This window comes from Pinus tabuliformis, chromosome X (assembly GCF_031772625.1).
Source record: "Pinus tabuliformis cultivar Carrire ecotype Pingquan chromosome X, CPIR1, whole genome shotgun sequence".
Taxonomy (NCBI): domain Eukaryota; kingdom Viridiplantae; phylum Streptophyta; class Pinopsida; order Pinales; family Pinaceae; genus Pinus; species Pinus tabuliformis.
Genome location: NC_142308.1, coordinates 1,349,394,745 through 1,349,415,659, shown reverse-complemented (window position 1 = coordinate 1,349,415,659; position 20,915 = coordinate 1,349,394,745). Strand labels below are relative to the sequence as shown.

The window sequence follows — 20,915 nt, the reverse complement described above, 5'->3', positions numbered from 1 at the left end:
CTTTTCGAGTGACACATGACAGTGATGTGGCATGACAGGTGGCAGAGAGACGTGGTAAATGATGTGGTAGTGACATGGAAGATGATGTGGCATACCTCAGGTTTTGCACTAGGAAGCTATTTTATAAGGCTTCACAGTGTTAAGGAATTTCAGAGTTTTTCTGTGTTTTGTAGTCTAGAGGCAAATGGCAACTGGTGGTCTAGAGGTGCATGTAACATGCACCATTACCGGATGCTCGAAAGCTGGATATAGCCCTTAAATGCAGGTCTTGAGAACGTAGACATCCGAGTATCTAGGAGTCAGGATGTGCAAGTGGTTTGATAGTTTAGGAATGGAACAAATCGTCAGATCAAAGATTTAATGCCAGTTTCGAGGAAAGGTGAACCTCACATCAAAAATGTGTAGGCTTATCTGGGCCAGGAGGTAATCCAGTGGCAAGGATTAGAAGTGTTATCTAGCCATATTGGTCATGCATGTTGATTTGGGGTAGCATCAAATGTGCTTTAGCCATGAAAATTGGTGGAGAGGCTAAAGCACATGAGATCTCCAAGACCCAGAAATGGTTTGGGCAGATTCTAACCAGTGTTGATTTGGGGTAGAATTGGATGTGCTCTAGCCATGAAAATTGGTGGAGAGGCTAAAGCACATGAGATCTCCAAGACCCATAAATTGTTTAGGCAGATTCTAACTGGTTTGGGAGATGTTAAAATAATTAATATTTTTAATGGAGTTCCTAAGTGTAAACTTAAGAAAAATAAAATATTAATGGGTATTAATATAAAACTAGGTTAGAAGGATCCAAAAGTCATGGATCAAGCCAAATCCAATTTTATTATCCGTTGATTAGAGATTTAATCTCGACCGTTGATGGACTAACGAGAAAAGTATAAGAAGAGGCTTGAGGGTCAGTTGGAGGACACACTGAGGGAGACTAGTCAGTTCGATTTCTGGAGCAGGGTTAGCTGAGAAATTCGAACCAGTAGTCTGTAGAGCAGCAAGTACAGAACAGAGATTCGGGAGTAGCACAAGAACACCAGTGCAGAGGTTGGAGAGGCAGACACAGAGGTAGCAACAGATTGTGTAGTCACTGGAGGGCTTGCGTGGGTGACACAGAGAGGCCTAGTGCTGACATAGAGAGGTAGGGGCTGACATAGAGTGTTTGGGAGCTACGCAGAGGTCAACCGGGCTGACGTTGGGACTGGGATAAGTGCTGGATAATTTTTCTCTGTTGGTTAAGCCAGTTTGGCACCCTGTTGTACTGAAGAATTGCTGAATAATAAAATCCTCCCTTGTTGCACCAATTTTCCCACATTAGGTTTTTCCGGAGACTGTTGTCCAAAATATTTGCGTCGATGTGCTGATTCTTGTGCATGTGTTTGTTTCTGTATGATGGTGTGATATCTGCAGCACAATTTATTTTAATGTTTATTGAAGGAATTTTATAAATAACTTATTGGAAAATAAGTAGGTAAAGTAAATCAGTTGTTGCAGTGATAGAATTTTCATAGGGTATTAGAGCAAGTAATCGGAGACAAGAAGGTAAAATCAATTATGGGTCGAGACCATGATGCAGAGGCATCTACGTCAGGAGACTTGCACAGATTTTCAAAAAATTGCACAAGAGAAAGTGATTTCGATTTCTCTATGTTGGCTTCCAGGTTGGAAGAAGTGGCTTGTATGACTAGTTCTGCGTCATTAGAGGTATGCTATATGGACAATGGAGCCTCTTGGCATATGACGGAAACCCGGGAATGTTTCTCAGATTATCGGGAGGACAAGATAAACTTTCAGATCACCATGGGGGACAAGGCAAAGTGTACTCCAGTAGGGAGGGGTACCATAATTTTTCAAACAAAATCGGGAGAGCGGTTCCGTGCTACCAATGTGCTACATGTACCAGGATTGGGGATGAACTTACTTTCCGTGTCGCAACTTCAAGGAAAACGCTATGATGTCTTCTTCATCAAGGAGAAAGTATACATCAAACACCCGAGCTAGAAAAAGAAAGTGCATATCGGGATAAAAAATAATAGGTTGTATAGACTACAACTAGAATCACCAATGGCACTAATAGGCAGTCATGGAAATAAAGATTTGAAACAACTATGGTACAAAAAAATGGGACATTTGCACCATGGGGCTCTGAGAATTCTCAGGAGCATTGTAGTAGGAGTTCCGGATCTTAGTACGGAACTGTAAAAATTTCTGTTTTCCCACCCCGGTTTTTAGTTTCACCTTATTTCTCCCATGTAGTTAAATGCCCTTTCCCATATCCATACATTCAACAACTGAAAAAATATTTTATTTTTTTTGCTGAAAACACAAATTCTGGAAATTTTACAGAATGCTGGAAAATGCAGAAATAAAAATCAGCAGGTACAAACAACCATTTAAAACATTTAGACAGTGATTTTTGGTCAATGTGACCCTGGAAAAACCCCCTACAACTCTTGGAGAAAACCAGTTAGAGAGCTCTTCTTTATTTCTGGAAAATGCCTTTTACAGTGATGAATATTCAGCAAAAATCAGCAAAAATCAGCAAGCAAATTTACAACTTATCTCGATTTCTGAGCCTCAGCCCACTGGAAATTTCCAAACAGCAACACAATGCTGTACGGCTACTGTACGGACGGCCGTACGGGCTGTACGGACGACTGTACGAACGGTACGAACATACTGTACAGACCTCGATTTTTGTGCAGAAAATCAGCTGCCTCGATTTCTGTGTAAAAATCTGCCTTTCACTGTTTGTTCATTCAGCTGTATGGATTTGCTTAACTGCTGCCTTGGTATGTGTGCCAAGCTGCTGCCTCCTTCTCCTTCCTGTCCAGAAATCTCCCTTGCTCTCTTGCTCTCTCTCTCTCAATCTGCTCATGAAAGAATGAATGATCTTTTCCTCCTTTTCCTCCCTTAATCCAACCCTAAGTGACTTTTGGGTGATCCCTAAATCCAATGGCTGAAATAGATTGAGATCTAGGGCTGAGATTAAATGCTCATTTAAATCTCACTTTCTATTTTTTAATTCACCCCACTTTAATAAAGACCCACTTAGTCATTTATTTCCAAAGTCACTTTTCCTTTCTAATTTTTCATTGACTTTATAAAAGTCATTTTAAAATTAGACTTTAGTAACTTTATCACTTAAAGTCACTTTTAAATTAGATTTGACTTTATAAAAATTATAAAGTCACTTTAGGAGAAAAATTAAATTCTTTTCGACACTTTTCCTGTTGGAAATAATACTGAGAGGGGGGTGAATCAGTATTATCTAATTCTTTTTCAATATATTTATACTTTGAATTATTGTATGTCAGTACCATAAAATAATGAGCATGAACAAGAAAAACAGATAGTCACACCAAAGAACACCAGATATAAGGTGGAAACCCAATGTGGGTGAAAACCACCTGCTGCAATATGTCTCTATCTTTTTTCAATTAGAAACTCCTTTTACAATGATTTTGTACTGGTGCAGTCCTTTACCAGTACGCAGGCTGCAACCTGCAGAGAGCTACAACTCTCTCTCCTGGAAGGGAGTTACAACCCCCTACTTCTTTTCTTTCAAGGACCACTTTTCATAAATTTTCAGACTGGATCCATGAACATCAATCAATCATCAAGTATATCTGCATCAACAATCTCCTTTTCCCAATTAGCACTGAATCAAGTAAACACTTCTCTGACAGCTGTGCCCAGAACACAGTAACAGTAACCACACACCAAATTCTGAACCCAGAATACTGCAGCAATAGACAGAGGCAACTAGATCATAATTTAAAGATATACGCTACTTCAACAACATCTCTTAATCTCATCCGTCGAATTTTTTAATGCATTAAAAATTGAAATTCTGTATTTATTTACTCAAAAATATTATTATTTTATTTTTTTTAGGTTTTTACTTTATTTTATTATTTTTATTTAAATTTTTATTTATATATATTTTTTAATTTATTTATATATATTTTTTAATTTTTAATTTATTTTTAAATGGATCCTCGAACTTAGCTTTTGGAAAAATCACCTAGGACCTAGGACTTAGGACTTATGAGGGGATTAAAACATTTCTTAACCCTCAAGACACTTTACATCATGACTTTTACAGCTTTACATCCAAAGGGGGGAAAACCCAATTGACATAGACCCTCATAAACCACCTAGTTCTGTGACACAACTATAATCTAGCAGATTAACACATTAGGATTCTCCTAAGATTCTAATGACAAAATCCATTCCGGCTTTGGGGTTAGGCTGAAGGAAAACTCTGCCGATCATAGATCGGTGAGACGAAAAACCTTCGGGAACGTAGATTATATCCACCTAGGCAATTTACATACATGACTCATATCTGCTAAGACTATTTACAATTTATACATGCAGACTGGATTTACAACATAAATTGATCAAGCTGTCGATGACTGTCGAATGGCACGGACATGTCGATCAAGCGCTATCCCTTTATGCGAAGAAAAGGGGGTGTACTGCTATGGGTAGTTGACACGTAGTGGTCAACATCTGGCTCCACTTGTGGACACATTGCTGCACTGTAGGAATGTGAGAATCCAGAATCTGCACCCATGCAACACACAACAAAACATAAGTAGCGTCCATCCAAAAAATCATCATATAACGTTAAGCACAAGAAAAATATAAGCTCTTCATTTATTTAACTATCTAGTAACATGAAAAGTACATCTTAATCCTAAAACAGAAATGAAATGCTGAAATGACAAGGAGTAGGGATAGAAATACAATACAAAGGATGCCCCATGGCATCAGATGTGTTCAATATAGTGAATACTGAGCATTTGCCTGCTTTCAGGCAAATCTGTCGGCTGCTTGTCGGATGTGCCATGTCCAATTCTGCATAAGGTAGGACTTTTTCCTATCCGAAAATCAAGCTGCTCGCGGCCGTCTGATGCATCAAATCTGCTTCTCATTCTCTTTCTTTTGCACTTTTTCTTCTTGGCAGGGTGGATCACTGATGACATGGAACTTTCTGCTTCAAAGTTATCAGATGAAGTATGTAAGATATGCGTGACATGTCTTTCTTTTTCCTGCATCTGATCTTTATCATTTTTAATTCTATCTGGATCACCTTCAATTAACCACCTTTCAATCGAACCAATGACCTCCTCATAGTAAGATGGAGCTTGTTGCAGCAGATGAGAACGCTCTTGAGCTATTGATTTTTCCTGGTTTCCTTCATCTTCCGACTGCTGTTGAAATTTCTGAAATTGTATTTTAATGGCATCTATCTGACTAGAGTGTTCAACCTTTATAGCACTGATTTCCCTGGCATGGTCTTCTTCCATGGTCGTCAAGCAATGTTGCATAGAGTTTATCTCTTTCTTATGATTTGCTTGCATGGTCGTCATATTTTCTTCTAAGCCTGACATCTTGCTTTGCATAAAACTAATTTCTGTGTCATGATTAATCTTCATGGCTTCAATTTCCTTACTATGTTGATTTTGCATGATCTCCATCTCCCTATTACGCTTTTCCAGGTGAGTGCATAAAGTTCTCACATCATTGGCGTAATTAGTTTGATTTATCTCCATATTTCTTACTAGTAGCAATAGATCTTGTATAATTTTCTTATGATCTTCCTTTTCATTGTCAACACTACTATGATCTGCAATGGTACAAGTGGATGGCACATTCTGATTTGAAGAAGTGTCTTGGACAGCTGGACCTTTTACAAGATTACTTTCATTTTGTTGCATAATTTTAGGGGCACAAGGTGAGCTATCTGGATCACCATATCTATCTTTAAAAGCATCGACAATGTCTTGCAAAGAAATGAAGGAATCTTCAGGACAACTATTAAACCAGTTCAAAGCATCACCCTTTAAAGAATGGACAAATAGACGCATCTTGACATCTTCATGATTATATTGAGGAAGTCTACAATATATGATCATTACACAAGTAAACCTGTTTAAATGTTGTCTAACAGCGACTGAATCACCACCTGAGAACTTAAATAATTTAGAAATGGCCTCTTTCGGAAAATCATGGAGATTATCAGTAAAATGACATGGTTTAAATGAATAATCCATGATGGATAATAAGGGATCAAATGGATGATAAAAAGAGATTTCTGCTCAAGAAAACTAAGAGATGAAAGAAGTGGAGTCGCCACTTGAACAATGAATCTAATTCTAAGATCCAAAAAAACAACCAACAAGTAGATATGAGGGAGGCTTCTTGTCTGGGAAAAATACGAAAATGGAGTTGCCACCCAGACAAGAAACAAATCGAAGAGAAGTTGCTGATATGACGAAAGATAAGGTGACGAAAGAGATTCAAATGATGCCAAAAAAATGTTGAATCTGCCAGCTCAAACGCGAGATGAGAAAGAATGATGAGAAATGAGAATATGAATGTCGTTGAAACGCCAGGGACAAAAAAACTCTTTCCCCGGCAATGGCGCCAAAAAATGTTGTCGCACAGATTGACACGACAATGCTCAGACTAGGGGCTGTCACTCTGATCCCCGATCTCTCCGTTTAAGCCTGTCTCCCACGGCTAAGTGGGGTAGACCCTGTAGGGAAATGGATGACCAACTGTGAACCAGTTGGGTTGGGAGACACGAAGGAACAGGCACTAAATTGATTTGTTAAATAAATAGACCAGTGCCTTATAAAGCTAATGATTAAATGATTAAATGTTGCAGAAATATGAACCATGTAAAACAAACATTTATCATCAAATAACCCGAGCGATGTAAGATATCGATTAAATTCACAATGCTTTAACGATGATCCAGCAATTAAACTTAAAAAAAAATAAATGCTTTAAACGATCATAAAATTTCAAATGTTATCCAGAGATCACATTCATATAGCTAATCTTTAAATGATCATTCAAGCATATTTAACCACATGAAAATGATAAACATTAATCCCACATCAAAAAATTAGCCTCAGCAGAAAAGATATTTCGCAAACATGGCAAATCCCTGAGCCAAGACTTAAACTGGCAAAAAAAACTTCCCGAAATATTTTGATGTTTTTCAGATAAAACAAAAATTAAAACCAAATGAGACCTAAAAATTTGAATAATATCAAAATCTACACTAAAAAGAAAAGAAATTCCTTTTTTTTATAATTTTATAATTTTTTTATGATTTTATAATTTTTATATATTTTTTATGATTCTTAAAAAATAAAACTTAAACTAAAATATAAAATTTAAATCTAAAATTTATGATTTTTAAAAGTTTTATAATTTTTATTTTTTTATATTTTTAAAAGTTAAAGCTAAAAAAGGATACAAACGAAACTAATTAAATCTAAAATCTAAACTAAAACTATGATCTAAACATAATAAAATTAAAATCTAAGATCTATTTTAAACTAGAAAATGAAATGGAACCATAACCTATTTATTTTTTGTATTTTTGATTTATATTTAAAAATAAAAAAAAATAAAAAAAATGAAACAAAACTAAAACTAAACGTAACTATAGCCTAATTATAAGTTCTAAACTAAAGGTCAAGCTAACACCCAAATCAAATAAATCGAAACTTTTGTTAATTTTTTTTTTTTTTAAATCTAAAAATTAAACAGAATTAAAATGCTAACTAAAGTCTAATTTTTTATTTATTTTTTTTTTTAATAAAACAAAACAGAACTTTAAATTAAAATCTAATTTAAATCAAATCTAAATTAAAGTCTCAAACCTAACAAAACTAAAATTTAAAGAAAATGAAATTTTATATAGTTTTTTTTTTTTTTTTAAAAATGAAAACAAAAAAAAGAAAAAGAAATTATAAATCCTAAATTAAAATAAAAGAAACAAAGCTAAACCAAAATATAACTAAAACTAAATAAAACTAAAGATTAAGACTTTTAGAAATCTAAAAAATGTGAAACCCCTTTCCTTTATTTATTTATTTATTTTTATATATGTATATATTTTTATTAAAGGAAACCTGAACCTAAACTAAAAGATACGTGAGCCTATTCTTACCATGTAAATGAAACGCATACAAAAAAAATAAAGAAAAGAAACGTAATCCCAAAAAATCACATGCACGCTGACCTTAACTCGTCAAACATACAAACCTGAGAAGAATTTGCCACCTCGTGCAGATGAAATCGACGGAGAGTTTGATGTTGATCCTGCTTGACGGCGGGGAAATGCAGCATCGGATTTCAGAGATGGAAAATCGAACAGTGGGCAGCGGGAAAATGGCGGAGAGGGACTATGAAACTCAGTCCACGCAGCACGTGAGTTTTGCAGGGTCCGCGCGGAGGGGAAACGATGTGAGGGCCACTGGCCTGTGTATAATGCCTCTGGACGGCGGTGATAGCAGACTCAGACGGCAGCAATGAAATTTTGAAATGCAGGCTGGAAACCGACGTGCTGGACGGGCAGAGAAACTCAGCGTTTTTCTTTTCTCCGTGCAGGTAGGCGGGCGTTGGGGAGAAAGAGCCGCAGGAAGCAGCTACGCAAGGGAAGCAGAGATGATGTCTGCGGGAAAGGCTTGCTATTAAACTGGAATATGAGGCTTATTACGCTGATAGGGAAGGCTGAGGCAGCGTAAGACTGCAAGGATGACAACGAGGAGGCAGAGGGGAAGGATGAGGGTGGTACGATGATGGCCGCCGAATGATCGGAAATGATGAAGGCAGCTACAACAGAAACTAGAAAGGGGATGCAATAACGTGCATTGATTGCGGAGAAAACCACTTCAAAACAAAATTCTTTTCCTGCAAATAATGAAACCTCAGATCTGAATATGACCGATATTTCGAAACCCTTGTACAGCAAAATGGGGACCCTGCAAAATTTAATTTTCCACAAGAATTTTGTCTCAGACCTGCAAATGGAAAACAAAATCCAGAAAGTATATGCAAAAAATGGAACTAAAACCCTAGACCCAGCAAGAAATTTACAGTATTTACAATTTGCAGGCTCTAAAATAGCCAGATTTGTCAGTAATCACAGTAATATTATCAGAATTTAATTTTAATGTAAAATGCTTCAGAAAACCCTGCATGCGTCATAAAAATATTTCGAATGATAAGCCCGGGACCAAGAACTGGCTGGGCTCTTTCAGAAAACACAACCCGGGAGTTGGTTGGTTCAGCCGAGAACTTCCCCTAACGCCCGGTAATATGAAAAAGGGATTTCCTGCACAGCTTAAAATCAACCATCAATATAGAAGGAGAAAACAATAGTGAAACCCCGATCAAATGGAGATACCTGCCACTATATTTCAGAATCTAAACTATCATTCAAACCCCAAAGGTCAGACAAGATACCTGTGCCTAGATCAATCTTCATTAAGCTATCATTGATGGCTGAAAATAAAATTATGCAGAAAAAAATAGAACAATCTTACAACATTTTCAGAAGAGTAACACCAGCAAGATTTTTAACCCCAATGTCTTCTTTATTGCACAAAAAAAATGACTACAAGAGAGCTTTCTTTAGCACCAGACTCTCAGATCCAATCTGATCTCAAATGACCCCTAGCACCCTATTTAAAGGAAATATTCCCAACAGCTAGTTTGAGTGATCCACATCAAAATGATCTCGACCGTCGATGAGGATCAAGACATCTCTTAATCTCATCCTTCGAATTTTTTAATGCATTAAAAATTGAAATTCTGCATTTATTTACTCAAGAATATTATTATTTTATTATTTTTAGGTTTTTACTTTATTTTATTATTTTTATTTATATATATATATATATATATATATATATATTTTTAATTTATTTTTATATTTTTTTAATTTTTAATTTATTTTTAAATGGATCCTCGAACTTAGCTTTTGGAAAAATCACCTAGGACCTAGGACTTAGGACTTATGAGGGGATTAAAACATTTCTTAACCCTCAAGACACTTTACATCATGACTTTTACAACTTTACATCCAAAGGGGGGAAAACCCAATTGACATAGACCCTCATAAACCACCTAGTTCTGCGACACAACTATAATCTAGCAGATTAACACACTAGGATTCTCCTAAGATTCTAATGACAAAATCCATTCCGGCTTTGGGGTTAGGCTAAAGGAAAACTCTGCCGACCATAGATCGGTGCGACGAAAAACCTTCCGGAACGTAGATTATCACTTAGAAAATTAGGTCCACCTAGGAAATTTACATACATGACTCATATCTGCTAAGACTATTTACAATTTATACATGCACACTGGATTTACAACATAAATTGATCAAGCTGTCGATGACTGTCCAATGGCATGGACATGTCGATCAAGCGCTATCCCTTGTTGCGAAGAAAAGGGGGTGTACTGCTATGGGTAGTTGACATGTAGTGGTCAACAGGGAGTGTTATTTGGTAACCTAGGTATAAATTCCCTTGATTGGACAAAATTACTCAGTCAGAGAAACCCAAAATTTTGGTCTCGCCTTTTGACTAGAGAACATGATGGATGTGATCCTTGTTGGTAGATGGATCTCACCCATTTGTCACTCGATGATAGGATGGATGTGATCTCTACCCTATATGGCAAGTTTGATCTCGCTTGTTGACCTAACAATAGGATGGATGTGATCCTTTCTGGTAGTTAGATCTTGCCTATTTTCATCGGATAGAGGGTTGTAGCTTGAGTTCCTCTATGATGTCAAATTATTCTTCTTTTAGATTCGAGTGTGTTCAATAGATCAAGCACAGATGAACAAACATGAGCAAAGACGACATTTGATTTGATGATGATATGACATACTTTGTAGTCAAAAATTTCTTTCTAGCTGAGAGGGAGTGTTAATTTGGGAACCTAGGTATAAATTTCCTTGATTGGACAAAATTACTCGGTCAGAGAAACCCAAAATTTCCCCTGGAAGCACTCAATTTGGTTAAGGAAAAATATATTTTTGTTGAGAAAACCCACAATGGCACAAATGTCCAAGTCGGCATAGAAGCAAAATTAGCACCGCTCCAACACATATAAATAGAAGTTGAGGGACACCTCATTTGGCATCACATCAATACTTCTCTTCTGTCTCTCCAAATTTGATTGGTTCATATAGGTTTGAGGTAGTATCTTTTCCACATGTGCAAGGGTACTTGGCAGCTCTGCAATTTTTTTGCGTTGAATTTTTTGCTGGAGGGTTTGAGTAGCGGTTTGACCAAGTTTGAGTTCATCTTTTTACCTCCTTTAACTTGGGAAGTTTCGATTTCTTCAAGACGAGTTGACTGGCACAAGGATCGAGGCATTTTGGGTTGTTTGATTAGCGTTGACCGCAGGGCATATTGCAGATTTGATAGTAGGATTTGACCACTGAATTTCTCTTTGTTAACTAGGTTTGATTACTTGGATTGGGATTGTTTTGACTGAAGTTTGAATAACATTGAAGGTTGAGTTTGTGGACTATTGACCGAGCTCTTGGAGGACTATTTTGGCCATTGACTTTGATTGGTTAGGGCACACTTTGACTGCTGTTGACTTGGACAAAATTGCAGACTATGACTGTTGACTAGAGTTGACTTTTGAGGTTCATTATTGGTTTGTTTATTTGGATAGTCAAAGGTTAACTTTGACTTATTGTTGAATTGGATCATTGTACTCTCTGCTGAACATTTTATGACAATCTAATAAGAAGAAGAATTTGAAAGTGTTTTCCCCCTTGTGGGAATTTTCCTTGGTCTTTGACCAATCTTGGCGTCTCTTGTCATCGCTTTTGATTGTCTCTTATTGCTCATTGCATTTACTGTTCTATCTACAATTCCTATTGTTTATTGAAAGATTGAATTGAAGTTAAGATTTGGGCTAAATTAATTGTAACTACATAAAATAGTAGAAAATTAACATTCTATGGCACCCCAACTGGATCATGGGACCCCATAGAAGATATTGAAGTAAATTTAAGGCCCAACCCTCAAATTTTGGGTCCTACAGGCATCTATACATTCTTTGACACCTCATCACCTTTGGAGATGGCATTTGTAGCATTAAGTATGGATGATGTCAACAATAAAGGAAGTTACGACTGACATGTGTGGGCAAATTGGGCTCTTTTTGATGTTAGCTGATGGGTTGGCTTGTAACCTAAGGACATTTAGTGGTCAAACTTGTTTTCGGGGCTTAGTAAGTTAAAATTAGTTGACCTAATGCTCATATAAATACACGATAGTCTCACCTCACTTGTTCATCATCGTTTGTGATTGTTGCGACCCTCTTAAAGAATTCAGCTTAGGTGAATTGTTACTTGTATCTTGTGGAGATGTGATCTATGGTGGTTTTTTGCTATTGGAGCTATTTCCTTGGCTTTGGAGATGTCATTTTGGAGGAGTAAAGATTTTTTTCATGCATTCTCTCTTGTAAGAGTACCTTGGATTTGATAAACATTTTCTTTTTTTAGTCTAATTTATGGAATGGTTAATTATCTAGGGTTTCAATTGTGCTAGTTGTCATTGAAAATCATTCTAATGCTTTCTAAATGATGATATTGCTTGCATTACTCACTTATAGAAGGTGAATGACAATCACATGGGTGAATCTTTCAACTAGTTATCCCCATTGACTTTTCTCCCTTAAAAAATTGATCGATAGGGTTTTGGAATCTAGGGTTTCATTATTTCCTTACTCCTTGCCAAGATCCAGCAAATTTTACATCTCAATAGACTCCATCACCCAAGGACAAGGCACTAGCCTTGATCACTTTGTTGGTCATCCATAGGACTTACACCAAAATCTCGTTATCTGCTCTAAAATCTAATTTCAATGTCCTCAAGGATAAATCACTAACTAGGGCTATGGATCGAATCTTAACTGGGGTTGAAGTCGTTGACCTATGGGAGGATTCAACACTTTCCCAAAAGGTGGTTGCCTCAAAATCAATTTCTTTTAGTGGCTAATCCATCAATATTAGGGCTAAAATATTATGCCCTAGGTAGATTTTTCCCTTGAAAAGCCCTAGTTTGCCCTAGACTTCATCTTGGGGCTTATTGAAGGCTTCCTGTTCCATACATTGAATGCATTCATCTATTAGAAGCCTTTTCTTTGCCTTGTGATCCTAGGTTGATCCATTTAATTTGCTATTTCTCAAGCCCTAGGTCACATTGTGCCCTATTTAGGGATATTGGAGGATGTGATTTGCCGTATTATGCTATCTAAGCCTTGTTCTTAGGTAGAGTTGTCCTTCTTAAACCTATTTCGTTACCTTCTCCCTTGTAGTTGATAGATCCTTTATGTGACATAACATAGGGAAGCCTCCCTTGTGGTGAAATCCCACCAAAGAGTAGGGGTAGTAGTTGTGGTGACAATGAGCCACACCTCATATGGTTGTTCCTTGGTATAGCTCTTGTGTTGTGACCTACCCTCCCAAAACCTGCCAAATTTTGGGACGACAATGCAAATATCCCCTTTAATGCCGCCCACTCACTTTATTAGCAAGCTATATAGGACTTTGCTATAACTGCAAGAAAGGGCTTTGTTATCCACGATTTGTGGGTGATATCCATAGGGGAAAGTTTTTTCTCCTGGATGGTCCTCAGCGGGCAGCCAACAGCCCCTTGCAGCCATCAGATAGCTCAATGTGCCACTATCTCCACCACTTGAGCCAACCATATCATCCCTCGCCCATTTGTTATGATCGTATGTTTGAAGGTGGGCCTTCCAACCCCAAAGGTACGGTTTTTCATTGTGTAGTTGGGCATTTTTTTTTACTTATCATGGCCACTCTTGGGCATGGATTAGTGGGGGGATTCAGTGGAAAGAGTGGGCTTGGTTTATACTCTTGTCTACTTTGTTCAATTTGATGGTTAACCTTGTATCCTAGTCCCATGGGATCTTCTTTATTGACTACTATCTTTAGGGGTGGCACTACATGGGAAACCCCAAATTTGGTTGCATGGTCTCGCTTCTCGACACCATATAAATATCTTCCTTCCACTCATTGTAACTCCTTCCACCATATCTCCCATCCGAATCCACATTTGTCCACTGGACCCATAAGGAGTTAACGTCCCTCTCCCCTTGTCCACACAGTGGGTCGGCGTTGGAACAATGCCCTAGAGGTTGATGCAACTAAAAAGAAAGGAAAAAACATCATTTGGCCACTCCCAAAAGGAAATGTACCATAAAATGCAAAAGATGGCCGAGACATACAAATTTAGCATGTGGGCAAAAGCCAAACATGAGCTCTACACCTACCATTATGGCCATCACCCTAGTTCCTAGGGCCCCTCATATCTGCACCTTACATCATTAGGGAACCCATGATTGTCCCAACCCTTGGTGGGCGATGAATTTCCCCATCTTAAGGGGGTGTTTGCTGCTATATCTTACACATCATGCTCTCATCCCCTGAAGCCCCAGGTAGTTATAAAAGAAAAATCAATAAAAGGCAAAAGGCATATGAAGAAGGGTGGAAAAACAAAGGCAGGGGTAACTCATGTGCCATGATTGTTCCCTCCTACATTCATACACCCAAGTGTGGACTTCCCCTATCATAACTATCCTTGTACTGTGGCATGTGGCTTGGAGCCTTACCCTGATGCCCCACTTCGTTCCATCATTATATCTCACGCCACTTGCCATTTGATGGATTTACCATAGACATGCTACCCTCCTTAAAGGCTAAGACCACCTAGTAGGGTCCTTGGTTAACCTTCTTCTTGAACTTGGTGACACTTGTACATTCTAATGCCCACTATAAAAGGGCATGCCACTGTGAAGTGTCCACTTGGTTCCATGATTTGTAAGCTCATTTACTCAATTGCACTAATGTTTGGTTGTACTAGAAGGTGAGGGGACGCATTGGATCTTATACAGGATTGCTTGTGGGTCTTCATCTTGGATTTGGTCTCCCTCTACAGGGTCCAAGCCCTCCAGAGGGTCATCTTGGCATTTGTAGGGTGAGCATTGAGAGTCGTGGGCCTCCACCATAGCAGAGTGCAGATTTCCACTTCATGGGATCCTTTAGTTCTACTCATTGCTTGTTTGTGTTCCATTTATTTGACGACGATGATGCACCTGGACCACCTTGCCCAACCAGATACACTCTTGCACCACACACTTGATAGTTGATCTAGGGCCCAGATGAGGATGTGTCTCACCATGGGAGACAAAGGGAGGGCTTGCATCATTCTTCCATCCCTTACACATGGGGTGGAGGCTTGTTCCATCCACTTGGAGACCCATGAGGAGATCCAAACCCCTTTTTATCATTCTGCCATGTAGATATTTTCACCCCAATTCCAACGAGCTATTACACTAAGGTGTTTCTCCAAGTAATCATCCCAAAACAACACCCTAAACCTAATTAATTAAAATATGCTTGTTAATAACCCCGTTTTACAAGAATCACTGGAATGCAACAACACCAAGAGTGAACCGTGCGGAATTGATCGTGATGGTGAAATATGGCAAGCAATCTCAATCAAACCCATAGAACTCTGCAAAACCCTCCAGGCCCACCTATAATATAATCCAGCTCCTGTGACCTGGCTGACATAAGCTCTGTAGACTCCTAATCTCATCACAAGATAATGCAAAAATTGGGGACATTACATTTGGATTGATGTACTTCAATTGATGATTACCTTTGATTGTCTACAGTTTTGCTTGACTTGATAAAAATCCAATTACTGATTCATCAATCCATGCTATCTGCAAATGTCCAACTCAGATTTATGATGATACAGAATTCTGCTACTCACTGCCTGCATAAAGTTTCATTCTGCTCCAGTGAATTTACTATTGTTTCTCAAATGATGGTAGTGAAAGTTACCCTTAGGAACTAGTGATGATCACTATATGCATTTGTAAATGGCGTGGCAAATGTCTTCAACAAATTTTGAATGTGAAGAAAATGCTAATTTTCTAATGTTGCAAAACGTGGAGACAGGGATGACTTAGCTGTGGTTTGAAATGTTTGACTCTGGAGAATCTTGCAAAAATATCTGAAAACACTAATAAGATGCGTGAAATTTGTTTTTTTTTTTTTCATTTAATATAATAGGTTATTTACCATAGGGTTAACATAAATTTTTCTCTTTAACAACATGCTGATATAAATGTCTCAAAAACAGGATAAAAAACAATTAATTGTGGGCAAAAGGACTCCCGAAATTGCTTTCTACAAAATTTCTCCTGCAGTTCAAGTTTTCTAAAAAACTTCGGAATGACTTGCCTGAATTTTGTGTTTTCCAAAAAGTTTGTGAGTTGGGCAGTTATTGTAACAGTGATTTTTTTTTTCTCGCTAAGCACTCATTTAACAACTGATTATTGTTTAATTGGCAAGTCTTGGGACACTCATAACTTCTGAAACACTAAATCAAAGAAGAGTTTCCACTATATTTTATTATCAACATGCTTAATAAAATAGGGGCACTATCATATTCTAAAGCATTAATAAATATCTCATTTTTGCACTTGTTAGATCAGCAGCTAATGAGCGTTAATTCAAGATGGCAGCTTATTACAATAGCTTCAGAATATGGCATAAGTTTGATATTTTTGACGCTTCTTTGAGTATTTTTCGAAAAAATCCTTAAATATGATGGGAATTAGAGATTTCCAACCTATATATGTCCTCAAGAATTATGAGAATGACTTTATAGTTTTTGTTTGAAAATAAATTAATCTCTTTGAATATTTTATATAGTCTAGTTGATGGGATTTCAAATCCTGTAGAAATAATTTTCTCATATGTATATTTTCGTCATTATGGCAAATGGTAGAACTAAGTAATCAGTAATGTTGATGCTTGATTCTGAGGACTTTAAGCTTATCATGGCTCAGTCTCTATGTGAAGCAGCTTATGGGCATATAAGATGGATATTCAACCTTGTTGCTTCATGATTTGAATTTATGTGTCGAAGGAGTCCCATCTCTGTGCATAATTCCTGGATGTTTATAATGTGACAGTTAAGAACTCACGCATGGATGGAAGAACTCATGATATAGGTTCATAAAGATGCATGCTGTTGAGAATTATGGAATATAAGATCATCAGATTATTTCATTGCTTATTTTCATATATCAATTTCTTTGAAGTGGTTTATGTTGTTTACTTCCTTGAGATTGTTTAGTTGAGATTTTGAGGATGGACGTAAATGCAGTGAATCCTAAGGTCTAATATACTATTGGATATCTCAATAAGAATCTCTATAATTTTATTCCATTTTCTTGCTCTTACAAATGAATGTATTGATCATTGATTTGAAATTAAATTTTTCTTTGTAGCTACTGTTTGGGAAATCAGGGAGGCAAATCCGAGGGAAGCAAAAGGAGCTCAGAGTTCATTTGTGACTCAAACAATGGAGATATATTCTTCAGGTTGGGGACGCTGGAAGAAGAGATATTATGCCAAATTTGAAAAGACTGTTCCATATATCCTACTCTGTCAAATAGCAGGTCAAACAGAACTTATCCTTTGATTTCTCCAGCGGCATTTGTGAATATCTTTGTTGAAAGAAAAAGAAGGAAAAAATGGCCTTCTAGTTTATTTTACCAAAATTGTAAGAAAAGTAAGAACAATATGATAGTAAGCCCTCTTTCACTTTTAAAAAACTTGGGCTGTGTCCAATTTTTTTCATCTTAAAATAACAGCTTTTCAGTTTTCTGTAAACGCCTAAGAGACTTTCAAGAAGGGCGTATGATTTTTTAGGGAAAAATCATGACAAAGTGTTATAGATATTTCTAATTTAGTTGCTTTCAACATCCATAGACAAAGGTCATAGGTGGTTTTATATCTGATGTCTCCTTTCTTGATTTCTGTTTTTTGTTTAACATTCAATAGATGTTTGAAAGGTTTTGTAGCCATTTTGAAAAGGTTTCTTATAGTGCAATGTAACATGATCACAATCCCCAACCTTTAGTATCATCTTTTATTCATACGACTTCTTAAATGCTTGGAAAGTTTCCTTCCTAAAAAAATTCTCTATGGTATCTTTCTCTGTTTCCATTCAATGACTTTTAGTAGAGAAACATCAGAAAAACCTTAATTAATCAATGATTCTACATAAGGTTTTGTTTCCATTGCAGATTTATGTAAATTTTGTTCTAATTAGTGTTTTCAGTGGCGGAAATTGGAATAGGGTAAGAGAGGACTCTCATTGAGGCTGCTGTTATTGTTGGAAAATCGTGAAGATAGAAAGATTTTCTCTTGTTGATAATTACTTGTGATTTCTTTGAGTTATTATTGTTTTTCTTATGTTCTCTTTTATCTTAGTTCATCAAGCAATTACCAAAACCAAAACACGAAGATCAAGGACACTAGATGTAGGCACACAACCAAGGAAAAACCCCTATATAGGGGAAAACCCAGTCAAGAACTCTTCCTTCAGTAATTCAAATGAGATAGACCAAGACCCTAGACCAACAAACCTTCCTCCTCCACCAAGTCAACCTTCCAAGATGATTTAGTAGTATCTTCTTATCCAACGGCTTCAACCCAGCGACAATCCAGAAATTTCGACTTCCCAACAAACATAACATTGACCCAACTTCAGGACTGCAGTTTCAATCTAGCAATTTCAATAGCTTCAGCCTAGCACCTTTTGGTTGGTGATCACACCTTAATTTTATTCATATTTTCTTTCTTTCAACTCAACCCTTTGAAGGCTAGATTAGGAAACTAGGGCTTGGCGTGAAGCCCTATGCAAGTGGAATTTTGGTGGTTGGAGGGCCTAAACATCAAGAGGATAGTATTTGCCTCTAAATCTATAATTTTGGTGGGCATCTGCTTCAATTTCATCCATAAATTTCCTTGCCCTAGTTGTTTGTCTAAGAGCAAAACCCTAGTTTTCCTTCAACTTAAGGGCTTCCTTGAAGGTTTCATGAGCCTTGGCATCGCTAATATACCTTGTAAGAAACCTTTTCTCTTGGCATTGACCTTGTGTTACTCCAACACTCATCAAATTTATCAAACCCTAGGTCTTGTATCCTTATTTCTAGTTCTATTCATAGAAAGCAAATTGCTTCCTTGTGAAGCCTTGAACCTAAATTGTGTCTTCCTTGAAGAGTTCCTAGTGAGATCATTTCACATATTAATGCTAGAATATCTTCTTATAATTGATCTCTCTCCTATCGATCAGTGAAAGTCCATAAAGAGTAGCGGGTTTTGGCAGTGGTGACAGTGGGCCATTACCGCATTGTTACTTCTTGGTCTAGCTTATGCTTTGTAGGGTTTCCGTCTCCAAGTCCTGCTAGATTTTGCAGCAACACATGCTATTGCAATCCGAGTTTTCCAAGTAGTGCAACTCCTATAACCCTAAGGCTTGAAAGAAGGTTCCATTGGAATAGGGTTAAAGATTATCCCCCTGGTAAGGTGAGAACAAATTTATAGTCAAGATCGGCCAATCTTCCAAATTACCCCTTTATCCATACTAAATGCCCAAAACAAACAATAATAAGTACTCGATTGCAAAATTATCAAAGTTCCTTTTGAATAGAAACCCACCTTCATGCAAGAGGAAATGCCATATGGTGATGGTGGTCGCACATAGCATATCATCATCGAGAAGTGAATATCAGGGACTGTTGGCTGGCTGACTGTCAAATGTAGGAGAAACATTTTCTCCTATGCAGTTACCTAGTTTGGTTGGTAACAAGCCCTAAACTAGGTGGGTATATAGAGTCAGATTGGAAAGGTTATATGGATGATAGAAATCAACTCCTACATATGTATTTAGCCCTTGCATGGTTGTAGTCACATGTGTCCACAGGAAGTAGCATATAATAGTCCTTTCAGAGATTGAAGTAGAATATTGAAGAGCAGTGAAATGAGAGTGTGAGGCAGTTTGGCTTAGGGGGATGCTTTCATATTTGAGAATGCCTCAGATAGAGCCATCATCCACACTTTGTGACAATCAATGGGTGCTCAAACTAGTGAAGAATCTGGTCTTCCAAGAGTGTACGAGGCATGTTGAGATACAACGCTGCTTCATTAGACACCATGTAGAGGATGGATTTATTGAGCTATAGTACTATCCCACAAAGGACCAAATTGCAAACATTTTGCAGCAAGTCTTTGGGTCCTGAAAAATTTGGAAAATTCTAGGATAAGCTTGGTGTAGTTTGTAGATTGACCATTAAGGGAGGGTGTTAAAGTAAATGTCAGGTTATCATTGCCAATTAAATATTAGACAGATGTTAATAAAGTCACTTCAACTTTAGGCCATTTTATACTTTTATGCTTTCTTTCAGTTTTAGTGTGTTTCTCAGTTTACCCCACATATGTAAAGTGGATTGATTCGACTAGCTTGCAACCCTTTATGAGAAAGCTTTTGCTTTCTCATTATTAAAGCTATCTTGGTTTCTTTTATGTGTTCGGGTTAATGTTATAAGTGGACCACTAGATTCATTAGGATCTAGGCAGCCTATAGATTGCTTTGTATGGGAGTCAATCTTAAAATCAAAAGATAGGTTAATAGGATTTGTTTTTTTAAGAAGATATGTTCAACATCAATGATCTGGAAGTCTATCTTTTGCAAGTTTTGTATGTATTGTGTAAAGGTTCATATTGTAATTTAGTAGAAGATGGTAGTAACTTGGGAAGTATACATGTAAGGAATTTATCTACTCGATATATTAACCCTAGAACATTGTGAATGAAGTTATGAATCTAGAATGTGCTCGAGGGGGAGTTAAACTTGAAGTAAAATGGTTTTCTATCTTTGGACAAAAGATGCAATCCTAAGAAAAAAAATAAATTATAGAATTTTATAATACTCTTACATTCAACAAAAGTGATAAGGGCGACTATCAAAATCAAGTAAGGAACAATTGCTCTTCATGGTTTGCTAGGAGTTTGTGAGTACCAACTAGATGCATAGGTCATAGGGGGTTTGCTATGGTCAACAATGGATGCCAACTCATGTCACATATTCCAGTAAGAAGACTTAATCCTATAACCAATGTATAGGCTAATAGTTCTTTGATGTGTGGTCATTTAGCATTTCAGATATACAAAAGACAGG

General features: G+C 37.1%; 1 protein-coding gene across 2 annotated transcripts in view; it reads left to right on the top strand.

The window, feature by feature from the left end:
- LOC149145070 (ENHANCED DISEASE RESISTANCE protein (DUF1336)) overlaps positions 1–20,915 on the top strand; it is a 483,701-nt gene that overhangs the window by 197,212 nt on the left and 265,574 nt on the right. For both annotated transcript variants that reach the window (XM_089453046.1, XM_089453045.1), the window contains exon 13: positions 17,179–17,349. In XM_089453046.1, coding sequence (XP_089309172.1) covers positions 17,179–17,349 — 171 coding nt within the window. The remainder of the gene's footprint in view (positions 1–17,178; positions 17,350–20,915) is intronic.